Here is a 16,738-nt window from a genome sequence, read left to right as displayed (position 1 = left end):
ATCCTCGGGTAAGGACTTAAAAATAAAAACTAAAAGAATTGTCTAACCAATCACTTCGTTCTTCATTAACCAAATTAATGACGGACTAGGTACCTTTCTTTGGGAGTTGGCTGCTGACTCTAACCTCTGATCTAATACAGAATGGCAGAATAGCAATGGTAATTAATTGTATGTTGAAGAGGGACTTCTGTCCCGCCTGGAGCAGGATTCTCTCAGTTTTGGCATCTATGGAGAGTTCCAATACACTATTTGCAATTTCATAATAGAAATAGACTTTTCCAGACTATCTCTCATTTCCCTGAGCTTCTATAATAATGTTTTAGTTATCCACAACAGGCATTGCCCTTTGAGTATATACAGAGGTTTTAAAAGAATGAAGTTTAGGGTATAGGGGGATAAATGGTGATGGAAGGAAACTTAGGGTGGTGAATGCACAATACCATATATAGTTGATGAATTATAGAATTGTATACCTTAAGCCTATATAATTTTAATCACCAATCTCACCCCAATAAATTTAATTTAAAACAGCAGTCAATTAGAGTAAGATCCCATCCTACATAATAAAAGGCTAATATGCAAATAGACCGAATGGCAGAACAACCGAATAACCAGTCGCTATGACATGCGCTGACCACCAGGGGGCGCGTGCAGAACATGGCAGGAGTCAGCAGCAGGTGGCAAAGCACAGAACATGGTGGGCGTTGGCCGTGGTGAGGTGGTGGAGCAGGTGAGTGGGGGCGCCAGACCAAGGCAGGGCACCGGTCGCTGTCATCGGGGTGAGCCTCTGGTGGTTACTGAAAATTCTTTGCTCCCGTGTGCCACAGTCCCACCCAGTGCTTGCACCCGCTGCCAACACCAGCAGCTGCCAGCCTTGATCGCCCCTGAGGGCTTCTCCACCTCCCCCTGTTCCTGAGGGGAGATCTGGGCAGCAGCAGCCGCTTGCACCCACTGCTGGCACCGGCCCCAATCGCTTTGCGCCATCAGCAGGTGCAAGTGGGGCTGGCGCTGTCAGCATGTGGGAGTGACAGTGGTGGGACCGGGATTACAGCCAGATGGGACAGGGGCCGCGGCAGGAGGGGCTGGACAGGGGCACAGAAGATGGTTCGAGACCCACCCCTGTGCCCACCGCAGCATCGCGGCCCACAGTTCCCTACTAGTAATATAAGAAAATAGGTAATAGTAAATACTATTTTTGAGTGCTTAAAAAAAAGAATGAAGTTTATAAAGTTTTAACTGCAGTTTGTTCCCTTTTTGCCTATATGTGCTTTACTCTTTATGTCTATCTCATACTTTGGTTAAAAAAAAAGTGAGCAATAATATACAGAGCAGGCCTCTTTCCATTCTGAAATAATACAGTAGAATCAGGTAAGTGCTAGTATATAGTGGCCACTTTAATCATATAAGAGGATATTATTTGCAATCTTATACAGTATATAAAACCAGAAAACCTAGTAAAAACTTAAGTACCTCAAAATAGAGAATTGGTTGGTATATTAGTACATCTTAAATGATATTGTACAGGGCATGAAAAATGTTTCACACTATATTGGTATTTGTAAATGTAAGTTTAAAAAATTACAATATGATCCTGTTTTATTTTTAAAATACATAAAAATAAGCATAAAATACTACAAAAGTGTAATTGGCTACTTCCACTACAGATTTATCATTTTATATATAAACTAGAGGCCCGTTGCACGATATTCGTGCAAGCATAGGCCTTCCTTCCCCTGACTTCACTCCCAGCCACCCAGGGGCCGGCAAATCCTTGCTTCTGTCTGGAGCACCACAACGGTAGCTCCCTCTGCTGCCCTCCCTCCCCCTCATAGCAGGCGTCCTGCCCCTCCCAACTGCTCTGCACCTGCATATGCAAATTAACCCACCATCTTTGTTGGGTTAATTTGCATACCCACTCTGATTGGCTGTGGGCATAGGGGAGGTACGGTCAATTTACATGTTTGTCTATTATTAGGTAAGATTATTTTATTGTATTACTATTTTTATTTCTTATTTAAGTAATATACAATATATAGTATATAACAACATATATTTATTATATATTATATGTTACACTATTTTTTCTATTTCCTAAAGTTTCTACAATGCACCTGTTCTAATTTTGGCTTTTAAAATAGTTGTTTTTAAATGAAATTAAAATAAAGCTAGGGTTGTTTCCTTTCATTACCACTCTTCTCTGGGAACAATTTGAGAAACATTATAGAGAAGTGTTTGAGACGTGCTATTTCGAAGAATGAATCTCTTTGTGTCTTAGTTGTTAAATACCTATCTAAAGTTACTCTTTGAGGCTTCTTAGATCAACCTTTCATTTCAAACAATTTTTCTGAATGACTAAAAATGCTGACACAATATGACTTCTTAGGCAGAAAGAAGTCCTCATGGACTATCAGGAATTCAAGCTGAAAATTGTTAAACTGCTACCATATTTACAACTTATTTCATATTCTTTTTAGAAACGAGCATGTTAAACTTGCTTCTAGTAAATCAATAAAACTGAACAGAAGATTTTTAACTAAAAATGCCCTTCCAATTCTCTTTTCTTCTCATTCTTTTTAAAATTTATCTTTATTATTGAATGTCTTAGAGATGTCCCCTTTGTTGTTGTTTTTTTCATTGACCCCCTCAACTCTGCCCCCTCTCTTCTCCCAGGCCTTCACCACACCATTGTCTGTGTCCATGGGCTATGCATATATGAATATAAATTTCCCAGTTAATATTTCCCCACCCTTCCCCCAAACCCACCTTCCCTCTGAAATTCCTCAGTCTGTTCCATGGTTCTGTGTCTCTGGATCTTTTTTGTTCATCAGTTTATTTTGCTCATTAGATTCCAGATATGAGTGAGATCATGTGATACTTAGCTTTCTCTGACTGGCTTATTTCACTTAGCATAATACTCTTAAAGTCCATCCATGCTGTTCCAAATGGTAAGAGTTCCTTCTTTTCTACAGCCACAGGGTATTCCATGGTATAAAAGTACCACAGTTTTTTATCCACTCATCCACTGATGGGCACTTGGGCTGTTTCTAGATATTTGCTATTGTAAATAGCACTAATATGAAAATAGGGGTGCATATATTCTTTTTGATTGGTGTTTCGGGTTTCTTAGGATATATTCCTAGAAATGGGATCACTGGGTCAAATGGGAGTTCCATTTTTTTTTTATTGATATTTTACAGAGAGGAAGGGAGAGGGAGAGAGTTAGAAACATTGCTGAGAGAGAAACATCCATCAGCTGCCTCCTGCACACCTCTTACTGTGAATGTGCCCGTAACCAAGGTACATACCCTTCACCAGAATCGAACCTGGGACCTTTCAGTCCGCAGGCCGACACTCTATCCACTGTGCCAAAGTGGTTAGGGCAAGGGAGTTCCATTTTTAATATTTTGAGGAAACTTCATACTGTTTTCCACAGTGGCTGCACCAGTCTGCATTCCCACCCACATCCTCGCCAACACTTGTGGTTTATTGATTTGTTGATGGTAGCCATTCTGACAGGTGGGAGGTGATGCCTCATTGTCATTCTAATTTGCATCTCTCAGATGCTTAGTGACTTTGAGCATGTTTTCATATCTCTTTTGGTCTTCTGTATGTCCACTTTGGAGAAGTGTCTATTTAGGTCCTTTGCCCATTCTTTAATTGGAGTGTTTGTCTTCCTTTTGTTGAATTGTACGAGTTTCTTATATATTTCATTCCATTCGCTCACCTGAGCCTGCTCATCTTACCCCAGGCATTCAGGCTCCTCCTTAAGTGATGTACCTACCTCCCAACAGAAATTCAGAAACTAAAGGTATGCATGAACTCAATAATCCAGTTCCATTCCCATATCCAGGGATTGCTTAGGCCTAAGATATCATGTTTACAAACATGTTTTCTCACTTGATCACTTCTTTTTCATCAGCCTTCACACTGAGGGTGCTCCAACATTATTAAGAAAAGCATTTTTTGCTATGGCCTCTGCTAGTTTTTTAACTGTGCAAATTAAGTATGTTGTGACAAGTACAATGAGCTATTGTGCCTTTTGTGAAGCTAGAAATAAAAACTATTAAATGAAATTTGAAATTATGCCTATTAAAATGATACATGATCTCCAATCAAATAAACACACCACACACACACACACACACACACACACACACACACACACACACACACACACCACTGAAAGTTTTATGTCACATGTCCTGAAAAAATAATACCTTGAGATTGGTAGCCATACTTGGCTTTTCTAATCATATATATACATGCACATACATACTGCAGTAATGACACTCTAGAACTCAGGCTACTAAAAATTATTTTTGACTTCTTTACTTTAATTGGAGGAGAGCACACAAACCTTATAGAAGTTTCATTTCTTTATTTCATGTGAATGTTTTGTGCAAGCTTAACTCAGAGTTCAGCTGCCTCAATCTGTGGCTCCAGAGATCACATGGGTAACATGTGAATGGAAATAAACCCTGTAGGTAAAAGAAAGAGGAATTTGGATAGAGATCAAAGATTAGCTTCATTCCATTCTTTCCTTCCACTTTTTTTACTATCCCATCTAAATTTGGTATTTTATGGGACTTGTTTTAATCCCAGAGGAAAGAGTGAACTTAATTCAGATTTGGGACTTTCTCTCTCCATTTTTGTTTAAATCCATATGATTTGATCTGCTCAGTCGTGACTTAGATCCTTCAGTAAGAAAGATATGGTGTACTGCCTTGATTCATTATTATATCTTTTTAAGTTATCACTATAGCCTGGTTTAGGTTATAGGAAATGTCCAGAATATTTATCAATATGATTAGCAGAAATATTTGCCTACAAGTATTATGGATATTGTTTGCTTTTTTTAATCTTCTAGAGTGGAACTAATTACTATATGCTATTAACCTTGACTTGGGCCAAGAACATTTCTAAGCTTTAGGGATCAGAACTTTGCATTACACATTTTCCAAAAGCTTACTATTCTTTTTATAGAAATCAGACAAGAAAGTAGAGTTTAGTGTAGTCAACCTCATTCCTAAGTGGCTTCTGGAAAAGATTCTTATTGGGATCAAAATGACGTCCATAGGAAATGAGAAATGTTGCAATATTTTACCTCATTTTATATCAGTTTTAGAATAGTTTTTCCAACTATTTAGAAACATAGGATAATTATAAAGTGACTTTTTTGACTTCATCAAAATAATAGCTAAATGAATACAATCAACACATTGCACTGTTTCGAGGTATGGGGAAATGAACTCATCTTGTCCATGGCTAGCCAGATTCAAGTGCCAGATTAGAACTGAAATACTGAACAGTTCTCGCTTATTGGATGGATAGCTCTGTGCATTCCGAGGCTTAAGAATGGTATTACTTACCTGTTACAAGATGGAAGCAATGTAGTTGGGTTTGGTGGGGTTTCATTATTTGACAGTTTTATAGACTTTCTTTTAGTTCTTCAAACTCTATTATAAGAATCTTCTTTGTTTCAAACAAAAGACCTCAAGACTTAAGAGAGGAACAGAGGCTTGAAAACAGAAAGATATAAAATATAACCAGCCCGGCTGGCATGGCTCAGTCCTTGAGTGTTGACCTATGAACCGGAAGGTCACGGTTCGATTCCCAGTCAGGGGATATACCTAGGTTGCAGGCTCAATCCACCAGTGTGGGGTGTGCAGGAGACAGCCAATCAATGATTTTTCTCTCATCATTGATGTCTCTCTCTCTCTCTCCCTTCTCTGAAATCAATAAAAATATATTTAAATAAAATATAGCCTAATAGAACATCTTGGATTGAACAATATAATCACTGAAATGACTATAAATGAAAATATCAATAAAAGTGTTGAACAGCAGTTTAGACACATCTGGAGAGAGTCTGGATGATAGATCTGAATCAAAAGTACACATAATGCTGGACAGAAAGACACAGAAAATGTGAAATAAAAGTTAAAGGACATTGAGAATATAATGACAGTGATCACGCATGTCTAATTATAGTTCCAAAATAAGATAATGAAAATAATTAAAACTTTATTCCAATGAATTTGAACACAAATAAAAAGCCACAAATTTCTAGAAAAATATAACTTAGGAAAATTTGAAAGCTGAGTACTCCTAAAATCCCTAAAGGAATGTTATCAATAGTTAAAAATCTTTCTCAAAAAAGAATACAAGATTCAAATAGTTTTAAAGAAGATTCCTACACAATATTCTAGGATCAGATAATGGAAATAGAGGGTCTCAACCACATCAAAAGTCAATATGAACAATATAAGAATGGAAAATAATAGATCAATACTATTCATGGACATAGGAGGGGGAAAAAAGCATTAGTGAAACAAATCCATCTGGTAATACATTACAACCAAACATTTTAATCCATAAATTCAACCTGGGTTTTAATATGAGAAATAATAATGCCACTCACAACACTATAGAATCCTATCCAATAAAGAGGGATATGCTAATTGACTATCACTCTGTCGCAAAGATGGCTTCCCCAACAGCTGAGGCCTAGTTCCCTTAAGGAGCCTTAACAAGCAATCAGCAGGGACATGAGACTACGCCCTCCCCCACCCCCGTGGGGCTTGACAGGGGACCTCAGGCCGTGTCCCCCACCTGGTGGGGCTTGACGGGGGACCTTAAGGCACGCCCCCTGCCCCATCTGGGGGACCTGAGGCTACTCCCCCTGCCTGGCGGGGCTTGACAAGAGTGGGACTGGCCGGGTCTGGATCTAGCCCAATGGAGTGGGGACGGCCGGGTCTGGTCTCACGCGATTTTGAGGCACATGTGGGTGGGCGGGGACTTGACTCTGGGTCCCCCTTTTAATGTGCATGAATTTCATGCACCAGGCCACTAGTTATAGGAGAAAAACCATCTTTTTGTACAGAAATAATTTAAATTAATCATCTATTTAAAATAAAATATTCGAAGTAGAAGTAGAAAAGTCCCTCCTTATACTGAATGAGAACACAGTTACATGTCATTATTCACCTGCCCACTTAGCAAATCACACCAAATGTTATGAAGGATGTGTCTAAACTGGAAATCTTATATATATTGCTTCACAGAGAGGGGATTGGTTGAAGCCCTTTGGAAATAATCTGGTATTATCAGATTTTAAGCCACAACAATTTGACTCCACTATTGCACATGTGCACAGAAGACTTGTATAAGAGTGTGTGTGGAGGCATTCTTTGTATAACAAAACACAGGGATTTGTAATAACAGAAAACTCAAATATCTGTCAACAGGAGAATGGGTAAATAAATTTTTCTATACTCATAAAATGGCCTACTAGATAGCAAAGAATTATACCTTTATGTATCAGCAGAGATGAGCTAAAAAAAAATGTTGTGTGAAAAGAGCAAGTTTTAAAAGTATAAAACCAGTTTTATAAAGTTCAAAAACAAGCAGATTAAACAAAGGAAAGCAATTATAAACACAAACTCAGGATCCTGATTTCTGTGGAGAGGAGGAGGGATATCATTAGAAAGAGGCACACAGGAGCATCAAAATTACTGCTAACAATATTATCCTTAAATTGGGAGGTGAGTGACCAATGTTTGTCATATCATTATACTTTATAACATATATAGATGTTATTTTTGGCATATATTGACTATTTCAGAATAAAAGAATGTCTATAAAAATCTAATGTGATAGTAAAGTAATTTGGGGTGATACATAGAAAACTTCCTTTATAATAAAGATAAAGACACATGATGGAGAAAGGAAACAAATATCAAGCAAATGGCATTATTTACCATATTAATATTGGCCATATACTGATTTTTTCATCCAGGTACTTCTAGACTGTGTTTTGTATGCACTGTGCCATGGTGAGAGGCATATTGACCTGTGCAAATTTTGGCTGTGATACTTCTTAGCTGTTAGGATCTTAAGTTTTGGTTCCCTCACTTGTAAGTAGTGATAATAATACGACCTAATTTATCAAGTTATTGTGAGTATTAAGTGAGCTAGCGCATAGAAAGTGCTGAGAAAGGACACGTACAGAGTAAATGCTCAATTAATATTAGATTCTAATAGACATCCCCTTTTGATTTACTACTTTGAAATGTTTTCTTTGTATTATGGTAGGCTTTGGTCACTTGACGAAGCAATTGATGACATTGGCTGACGGACACGTGGTGTTGGCTCTAGAAGGAGGACATGACCTCACAGCCATCTGCGATGCATCAGAAGCCTGTGTAAATGCCCTTCTAGGAAATGAGGTAAAAAACAAAAAACACAAAACTAAACTAAACTAAAAGCACAAAAGAGCAGGGGTCAAGGACAAGGAATGTATGCACGCATATTTTTAAGTGTTTTTTTAAAATCCCAAGTACTCAGAAAGCACAATGTTTCTCTTACAATTCTAAGAAAGAAGGTAAGCCTTAGGTAAGAGAAGTTTACCTATTCTCATGTGATATGCAATAACTTTTTGCCCAGTTATAGAATTCATTTGCATCCCCATCAATCAAGTTATTGGCAGAACTCAATAAATAAGATAACCCTTGGGAGATTGATATTGATAACCCTTTATATAGGGTTATCAATAAATAAGAAAAGAGAAATGCTTTGTATACTTGACCCAACTCATGAACATTGAAACACTGAAAAAGAAAGAACTCAAAGAAAATTTCTCCTGACATTTTCAATATGATTATATGGGGGTAAAAGGTTTTAAAAATGTTTTAGCTTTATTAAGATATAATTGACAAATCTGTATTTATTTTAGAGTATACAATGTGGTAATTTGATATACATATACATTGTGAAATGATTTCTGCCATTAAGTTAATTTAACATATTCATTATCTCACATAGTTACATTTTGTTTTTTGGGGGGTTTTTTGGTGAGAATACTTGAAGTTCTACTCTCTTGGCAAATTTCAGTTTTACAATACGGTATTATCAACTGTAGTCACCGTGTTATACATTAGATCAAGCATGTCAAACTCGCGGCCTGTGGGCTGCATGTCTTGTTTATTTGGCCAGTGTTAACCTTTGAATTTGACATGCTTGCATTAGATCCTTAAACTTTATTCATTGTATAACTAAAAGTTTAAAACCTTTTTACAGACCTCTCCCTATCTTCACCTACCACCACCACCACAACACCCCTGTTGCTACCCACCTCTCCCACCCCTGGTGACCATTATTCTACTCTTTGTTTCTATGAGTTTGACTACTTTTCTTTTTTCTTATTTTTTGGTTTCACATAAGTGACACTGTGAGGTATATTCACTTAGCATAATGCCTTCAAGATGTTGCAAATCACAAGATTTCATCTATGTTGTTGCAAATCATGAGATTTCCTTCTTTTTTTCAGAATAAATAATATTCATATATTTATATATCTACATATCTATATGTCTATTTTCTTTATCCCTTCATCTGTCAATAGACACTTATGTTGTTTCCATACCTTGACTATATGAATAATGCTGCAATAAACCTGGGAGTACAGATAGGTCTTCAGGATAGTTATTTTGTTTCCTTTAGATATTACCCAGAAGTGGGATTGCTGAGTCATATGGTAGTTCTATTTTTAATTTTTTGAAGAACCTTCTACTGCTGGATGATCAATCAGTTGTTGAAAGTGAGGTATTAAAGTCCCCTACTATTATTATGTTTTTTTCTGTTTCTCCCTTTAGATATGTTAATATTTGCTTTATAAATTTAGATTCTCCTATGTAGGGCATATAAATATTTATAGTGGTTACATTCCCTTGATGAATTGACCACTTTATCATTATATATTAACTTTTTTGTCTCTAATTATAGTTTTTGGCTCAGAGTTCCATTTTTTTCTGATATACCTAACTCTGCTTTCCTCTGGTTTCCATTGGCATGGAATATCTTTTCCATGCCTTCACTTTCAGTCTGTGTGTCCTTAAAACTGAAGTGATTTTCTTGTAGGCAGCATATAGTTAGGTCTTATTTGTTTTATCCATTCAGCCACTCTATGTCTTCTGATTGTAGAAGTTAGTCCATTTACATTTAAAGTAGTTATTGATATATATGGGCTTACTATTGCCATCTTGCAGTTTTCTAGCTGTTTTGTAGTTTCCTATTTCCCCTCTTGGTAAATTGATGATTTTCCATATTGGTATGTTTGATTTCCTTTTCTTTATCTTTTGCTTAAATACTGTCAGTTTTTCCATATTGGTATGTTTGATTTCCTTTTCTTTATCTTTTGCTTAAATACTGTCAGTTTTTGCTTTGTGGTTATTATGATACTTGCATAAAATATCTTATAGTTATAATAGTGTATTTAAAGCTGATAACATCTTAACACTTAATGTGTATAAAAACTCTACATTTTCACTACCCTCCTTCAATTTATGTATTTAAAGTAAAAAATTAAATCTTTTTTACATTGTGTATTCATTATTATAGTTTTAGTTATTTTAATACTTTTATCTCTTAAGCTTTACACTAGAGTTAAAAGTTATTTACCTACCACAATTACAGTATTAAAGTATTCTGAATTTAATTATATATTTATCTTTACCAATGAGTTTTATATTTTTCTAAATTTTCACATTACTAGTTACCATCCTTTCATTTTAACTTGAAGAATTCCCAATAGCATTTCTTTTAAGGCCAAACTAATGGTGATGAATTCTTCAGCTTTTGTTTGTCTACAAAACTATTCTTAAGGACAACTTTACTGGGTAGAGTATTCTTGGTTGTCAGTTTTTCCCCACTGCACTTTAAATATATCATCTTACTTCTTACTGGTATGCAAATTTCTGCTGAAAAATTCACTCATAATCTTAATGAGTTTCTCTTACATATAGCAAGTTGCTTTTCTTTTGCTGTTTTAAAGATCCTCTCTTTATCTTTAACTTTTGACAATTTAATTATAATGTGCCTTGGTGTGACTCTATAGGCTCATCTTAATTGGTAGTTTTTGGGTTTCCTGGATTTGGATGTCTGTTTCATTTCCCAAATCAGGATAGTTTTCTACCATTATTTCTTCAAATAAGCTTTCAGGCTCTACCTTCTCTCTTCTCCTTCCGTGACCCCTAGAATGTATATGCTGGTCTGCTGGGTGGTATCCTATAAGTCTTTTAAACTATCTTTACTGCTTTTCATGTTTTGTGTATGTTTTTTTTCTTTTTGTCACTCTGATTTGATGATTTTCACTGCCCAATACCCAGTACATTTATTCTTTCTTCCATTTGGTCTAGTTTACTGTTGAACTCCTCTGTTGAATTTTTCAGTTGTTTTGTATTCTCCAGCTCTATGATTTCTGTTTGATACCTTTTAATATTTTCTACCTCTTGTGTTAAATTCTCTGTTTATGCATTGTTCTCCTGACCTCAGTGATAATTTTTATGACTGATATTTGAATACTCTGGGGTAAATCAGTTTTCTTCATTTCATTAATTTTGGAGGATTTGTCTTCTTTTGCTTGGAATATATTCCCTTGGGTTTTTATTTGTTTATTTTTCATTTTTCTTGACTCTTTTTGTTGGTTTGTGCACTTTGGCTAAAATAGCCACCTTTTTCAGTCTTGTGTAGAAGATGAATATCATCAATCATCCCAGTGCAAGCTCCTATTTACCACTTAACCCTTTGTGATTGTCCAAGCTACAGTCTTTTGTTATTAGTGGCTCCCAGTAGTTGAGTGTATGCCAAGACCTGTCAGTGTCCTTAAGGTGAGGATTACAGCCAGCCCCTGGGTATAGTCTGACTAAAAGCTGGACTCCCTCCATAAAGAAACTGAGAGATGGGCATTTTTGCCTGTTCCTTCTGCACTGTACCTGGGTGTATAGCCCATGGGGGTGGGGAGGTATGCCTGTGCTGGTTTTAAAATTTCTTTGTTTGCTGTAGTCTTGTGAGACTCATAAATGCATGCTGTGATATTTGACTATCAGAGCTAGGTTATATGAGGTCTCATCCTTTGGGTAACAGCCATAAAAGTTGGGGTGCTAGATATGTGAGCATACTCATTCCAGATAGATATTGCCGACTTGGTTTTATTGTTGAAGTAAACCAGAAGGAGGTGTCACGAGCTCTTTTAGGCTCTGGGGAAAATCACAGTCAGCACCTTTATGTGTGCTAATTAGAAGCCACACTCCTCAGGCAGCAGCTTGTAAAGTGTGTACTTCCCTTTCCAGGGAAAGACTGGGAAATGGGTTGTTTTGCTTGCTGCCTCTGCACTGAGCTCTTGGGGGTTAGTCATGGCAAGTGCTCAGACACCTCTTAAGAACTGTTTGTTTGCTAAAGTCCTGTGGGGACTCATGGACATGAGCTTTTGCAGCCAGATATTTTGAGAGACCATTCTTGGGTAGAAACTTAACCTTTTGCACTCGGATGTCGAGTGTGACTCGACACGGTTAGCATTAGAATAAAGGAATCGAGAAAAAAGCAAGTGAGTGCAAAGGGTTAAAATATATTATGCTAGGTGTATGTTCCAAACCCTTCACTCCTCAGGGAAAAACTGGAAGTTTGGGGTTCCCTTCCAAAGGTATGGTGCTGTGTCAAGGTTTTGTTTATGGCGAAAGTGTGTCTCAGCTTTTGCTACCTTTTTGATGTGGGTATTTTCTCATTCATTCAGTATGCTCAGTATGTAGGAGTTACTCAGCAACGTTCTGGATCCTCTCAGAGGGAATTGCTTTATTTATCACTGTATAGTCAGTGCAGCTGTGGGAAGAGGAAAATTCAGGAGCTTACCATGTCACTCTCTTGGTCTTGAGTCTTTAAAATACTGATAAACATGTTTTGTCACCATTTATGAGTTCTCTAGGCTAAGAGATATTATTTCCATCTTATAAATGTTAATAGTGAGTCAAAGAGGTTTAAAAAATTCATTCAACATCATGCAGCTAGAATGCATTAGATCCAATATATGAACTTAAATCTATATTGCCAAAAGTCATTTTTTTCTTTGACAACACATACATATTTTCCTGACTAATCAGCAGACTTCACATCAAATTATCATGCGGTTCACTTCTAGATCACAGCAAGCTTTTGGACCAATTACTTGCAATTACACAAATATTTCAGTTTGTATATATTCATTAATGTTATTAATTCATTTATTTTTATAGTGAATGTATAGAGATGTTATGACTGTTTTATATATTTTACTTTTTCATGAACTTGAAATACTACATTTTAATGAAATAAACATACACACAATCATTTTAAAAATCTATGATTCATAATGATTTTTAACAGTAGCTAATGCTTTGGTCTATCCTATATAATAAAAAGCTAATATGCACATCAACCAAATGGCAGAACTGCCGGTCGCTATGATGCGCACTGACCACCAGGGGGCAGATGCTCAATGCAGGAGCTGCCCCCTGGTGGTCAGTGCGCTCCTCCAGAGGGAGCGCCACTCAGCCAGAAGCCCTGAGCCGGGCTCATGGCTGGCGAGTGCAGCAGCAGTGGCGGGAGCCTCTCCGGCCTCCACAACAGTGCTAAGGATGTCCTACTAACAACTTAGGCTCGCTTCCCACACGCTCCGGGACTCCCAGAGGGCTCCTGGACTACAAGAGGGTACAGGCTGGGCTGAGGGACCAAACCCCCCCCCCCCCTGGAGTGCACAAATTTCATGCACTGGGTCTCTAGTACTATTTATAAAGGGAAAACTATTTTCTGCACACTGAACATATATGTTTTATTGTCATCATTATCTTATAGAGTTTTGACATGATTATTTTGCCATATTTATTGAAGAGAATACGTACATTTTAAATTTGAAGGAAAATATGAGAGAGAAAACTTGAGTGCTATTCAAGTATTTACTCTGTGTATAATTTTAGACAGCTCAATAACCCAAAGGATGTAACTACCTAATAATTTGTTTTGTTATTAGTGAACTGCTATTTCAGATCACACATAATTCAAGCTGTCTAAGGTTTTCTAAATATTAAAGTCTTTATAAAATTCCTATAAACAAATAATGTCAAACAGAATATTGGGTGTTTTTGGTGCCAGTTAAGAGGTGCAAAAAAGAAATGCTACTTCTACTTATCAGTCAATGTTTGCCTACCAGATATATTTTACATTCTCAAATTACTTATTTGACTTTAAATATAGAAACATTTTAAGAAAGCCAACTGGTTTTAATATTTGCATTAAAAAGGCTTATGCCAGATGTGCAGAAAATCTAACTGTAGGTTGTGGATTATGGCTCCACAGATGATTGACCTGACCAGAAGAAAATGTTACCCACTTGCAAAAGCCAACTATTTTTCCAACTATGTGAAAGGAAATTATCGTTTTTACTGGCTATCTTTGAGCACAATGCTCTTGTAATCTCTGCACTTTTTTCCATTCCATTCTTTCAGCGGAATATTTCCGATGAGGATGGAATAATTTTCCTGTAGTCTCTTTCTTTTAGAAATTGCTGTTTCAGAACACATTCAAGTCAGTTGTGTGGTGTTCTTAATTTATCTCAGATTATTAACCCTTTGCACTCGCTTGCTTTTTACTCGATTCCTTTATTCTAATGCTAACCGTGTCGAGTCACACTCGACATCCGAGTGCAAAAGGTTAAAAAGCAAGTTGGATGTGTTTTATATCTTCCTTTTGTGTATGCTCTTCTGACTGGGATCTCTGTGGTCATTTTATTATATGACCTAATCCTACAGATCAAGTAGACTGTTTTTATAGAATAATTAATGACATTAGAAAGATGTCACCTGATTTGAAGTTTGAAACCTATGCCTTTTCTCTACATTTTTAGAAAGACCAGGCTTGAGATAGAGGAAGGGATAAAAGTATCATTGGCCATGTGAGTATATGGATGCTAAAAATTCCAGTATGTGATAATTGAAATGATTATTAGCAATATTGACTGTTTAATCAACTTTAATTATCTACAAGTCTTAGAGTAAATTTGACTTAGTTATTATAATATACTAAATACCATCTTGCCCCTTTTTATTGGCTATCGTCAATTACTTAAGCACAATAAACAATTTGTTCATAATGCACTAAAGAAAGAGAGTTTTAAAGAATCTATGTCTTCAGGGCTGGCGGCGGGCATTGCTTTTTTCAACCTGAAGGGAGACAAGCTCCTGATTACTCTGAAACCCAGTTTCTGGGGAGACACGGGGACCCAAACTCCTACAGGGAGAAGCTGGACTGTCTGCCATCGGGTCGGAAAGTGAGGGTGGCTTGCTTGCAGAGCTGCGCACAGGAATAATTGTTTACTGCGCTGGGGCGCGGGACGTGGGGACGTGGTCTGAGACGCAGAGACGGCTGGCAGCCATCACTGTTTGCCACACCCTAGCCTAGTGACGCCCTGAGACCCTGCCCTGCACAATCTATAAACACACCCAAGCTCCTGCAGCAGCCTTTGCATGTGAATGGCCTGCCATATCGCAGCTTAACCTAGCAAACTTGCAGCCCTGGTCAGACAGCTCCAAAACCTCCAAACCCCAAGCAAAGAGGAGAAAACTGTAGTTCTCACTGTAGCTCCTGCTGGGTGGCCTCAGACAGTAGCTGACCTGCACCCCATTGGAGATCCAGAAGCCAGTGTACCTAGTGGTCAGTGTGAGACACCAGATTTCAACACCTCACATCCATAAGTGACAATTCAAGAGGCAGAATCAGTGAGCACCAAAGCCCCACTGAAACAAGTCCTGCACCATAAGCGTGTCTCCAGCGCAGCAGTTCTTCCATTATAGACACAGCGGGTCCTCACAGCCAATTGGCCTGGAGGTCAATTCCTCCCAGTGTATCAATAGCAATCAAGGCTTAACTACACCAAAACTTTGCACTCAGCCCACAAAGGGGTGTACCAAGAGCATCCACCTCAGGTGATTGGGGAGGCTGAGCTACTGTCCCCTATCGGTCACCTACCACACAAAGCTACTCCATCAACACAGGGAAGCAGCCAAAATGCGGAGACAAAGAAACATGTCACGAATGAGAGAAATGGAGGAAAGCAAACTACTGGACGACATAGAGTTCAAAACCACATTTATAAGGTTACTCAAGAATCTTCTAAAATCCGCTGAGAAACTTGATGAGACCTCCGAGGAGCTTAGTGAGATCTTCAAGGACCTTAATGAGAATGCCAAAAAAATTGAAAAGGACCAGTCAGAAATTAAGCATACACTGTCTGAAATAAAGAATATACAGAAACTCAACTGTAGATCAACATACCCCAAGAAACAAACCAAAGATCTGAACTATGAGGAAACAAAAAATACCCAACCAGAAAAACAAAAAGAAAAAAGAATCCAAAAATATGAAGATAGTGTAAGGAGACTCTGGGACAACTTTAAGCATACCAACATCCGAATTTTTGGGGTGCCAGAAGAAGAGAGAGAGCAAAATATTGAAAACCTATTAGAAGAAATAATGAGAGAAAACTTTCCCTACCTGGTGAAAGAAATAGACTTACAACTTCAGGAAGCGCACAAAACCCCAAACAAGAGGAATCCAAAGAGGACCACACCAAGACACATCATAATTAAAATGCCAAGGGCAAAAGACAAAGAGAGAATCTTGAAAGCAGCAAGAGAAAAACAGTTAGTTACCTATAAGGGAGTACCCATATGACTGTCAGCTGATTTCTCAACAGAAACTATGCAGGCCAGACAGAAGTGGCAAGAATATTCAAAGTGATGAACAGCAAGAACCTACAACCAAGATTACTCTACCCAGCAAAGCTATCATTCAGAATTGAAGGTCAGAGACAAGAAAAAGCTAAAGGAGTTCATCACCACCAAACCAGGAATACATGAAATGCTGAAGGATATTC

General features: G+C 37.6%; 1 protein-coding gene across 1 annotated transcript in view; it reads left to right on the top strand.

Moving 5' to 3' along the window:
• The window catches only part of HDAC9 (histone deacetylase 9), a 379,234-nt gene that overhangs the window by 309,364 nt on the left and 53,132 nt on the right, over positions 1-16,738 (top strand). Inside the window, exon 21 of the mRNA XM_008148368.3 lies at positions 8,095-8,228. Coding sequence (XP_008146590.2) covers positions 8,095-8,228 — 134 coding nt within the window. The remainder of the gene's footprint in view (positions 1-8,094; positions 8,229-16,738) is intronic.

The sequence above is a fragment of the Eptesicus fuscus genome, chromosome 14 (genome assembly GCF_027574615.1).
Source record: "Eptesicus fuscus isolate TK198812 chromosome 14, DD_ASM_mEF_20220401, whole genome shotgun sequence".
NCBI lineage: Eukaryota > Metazoa > Chordata > Mammalia > Chiroptera > Vespertilionidae > Eptesicus > Eptesicus fuscus.
Note: the sequence above shows the minus strand (reverse complement) of the source record. Positions and strands in the feature narration are given on the sequence as shown.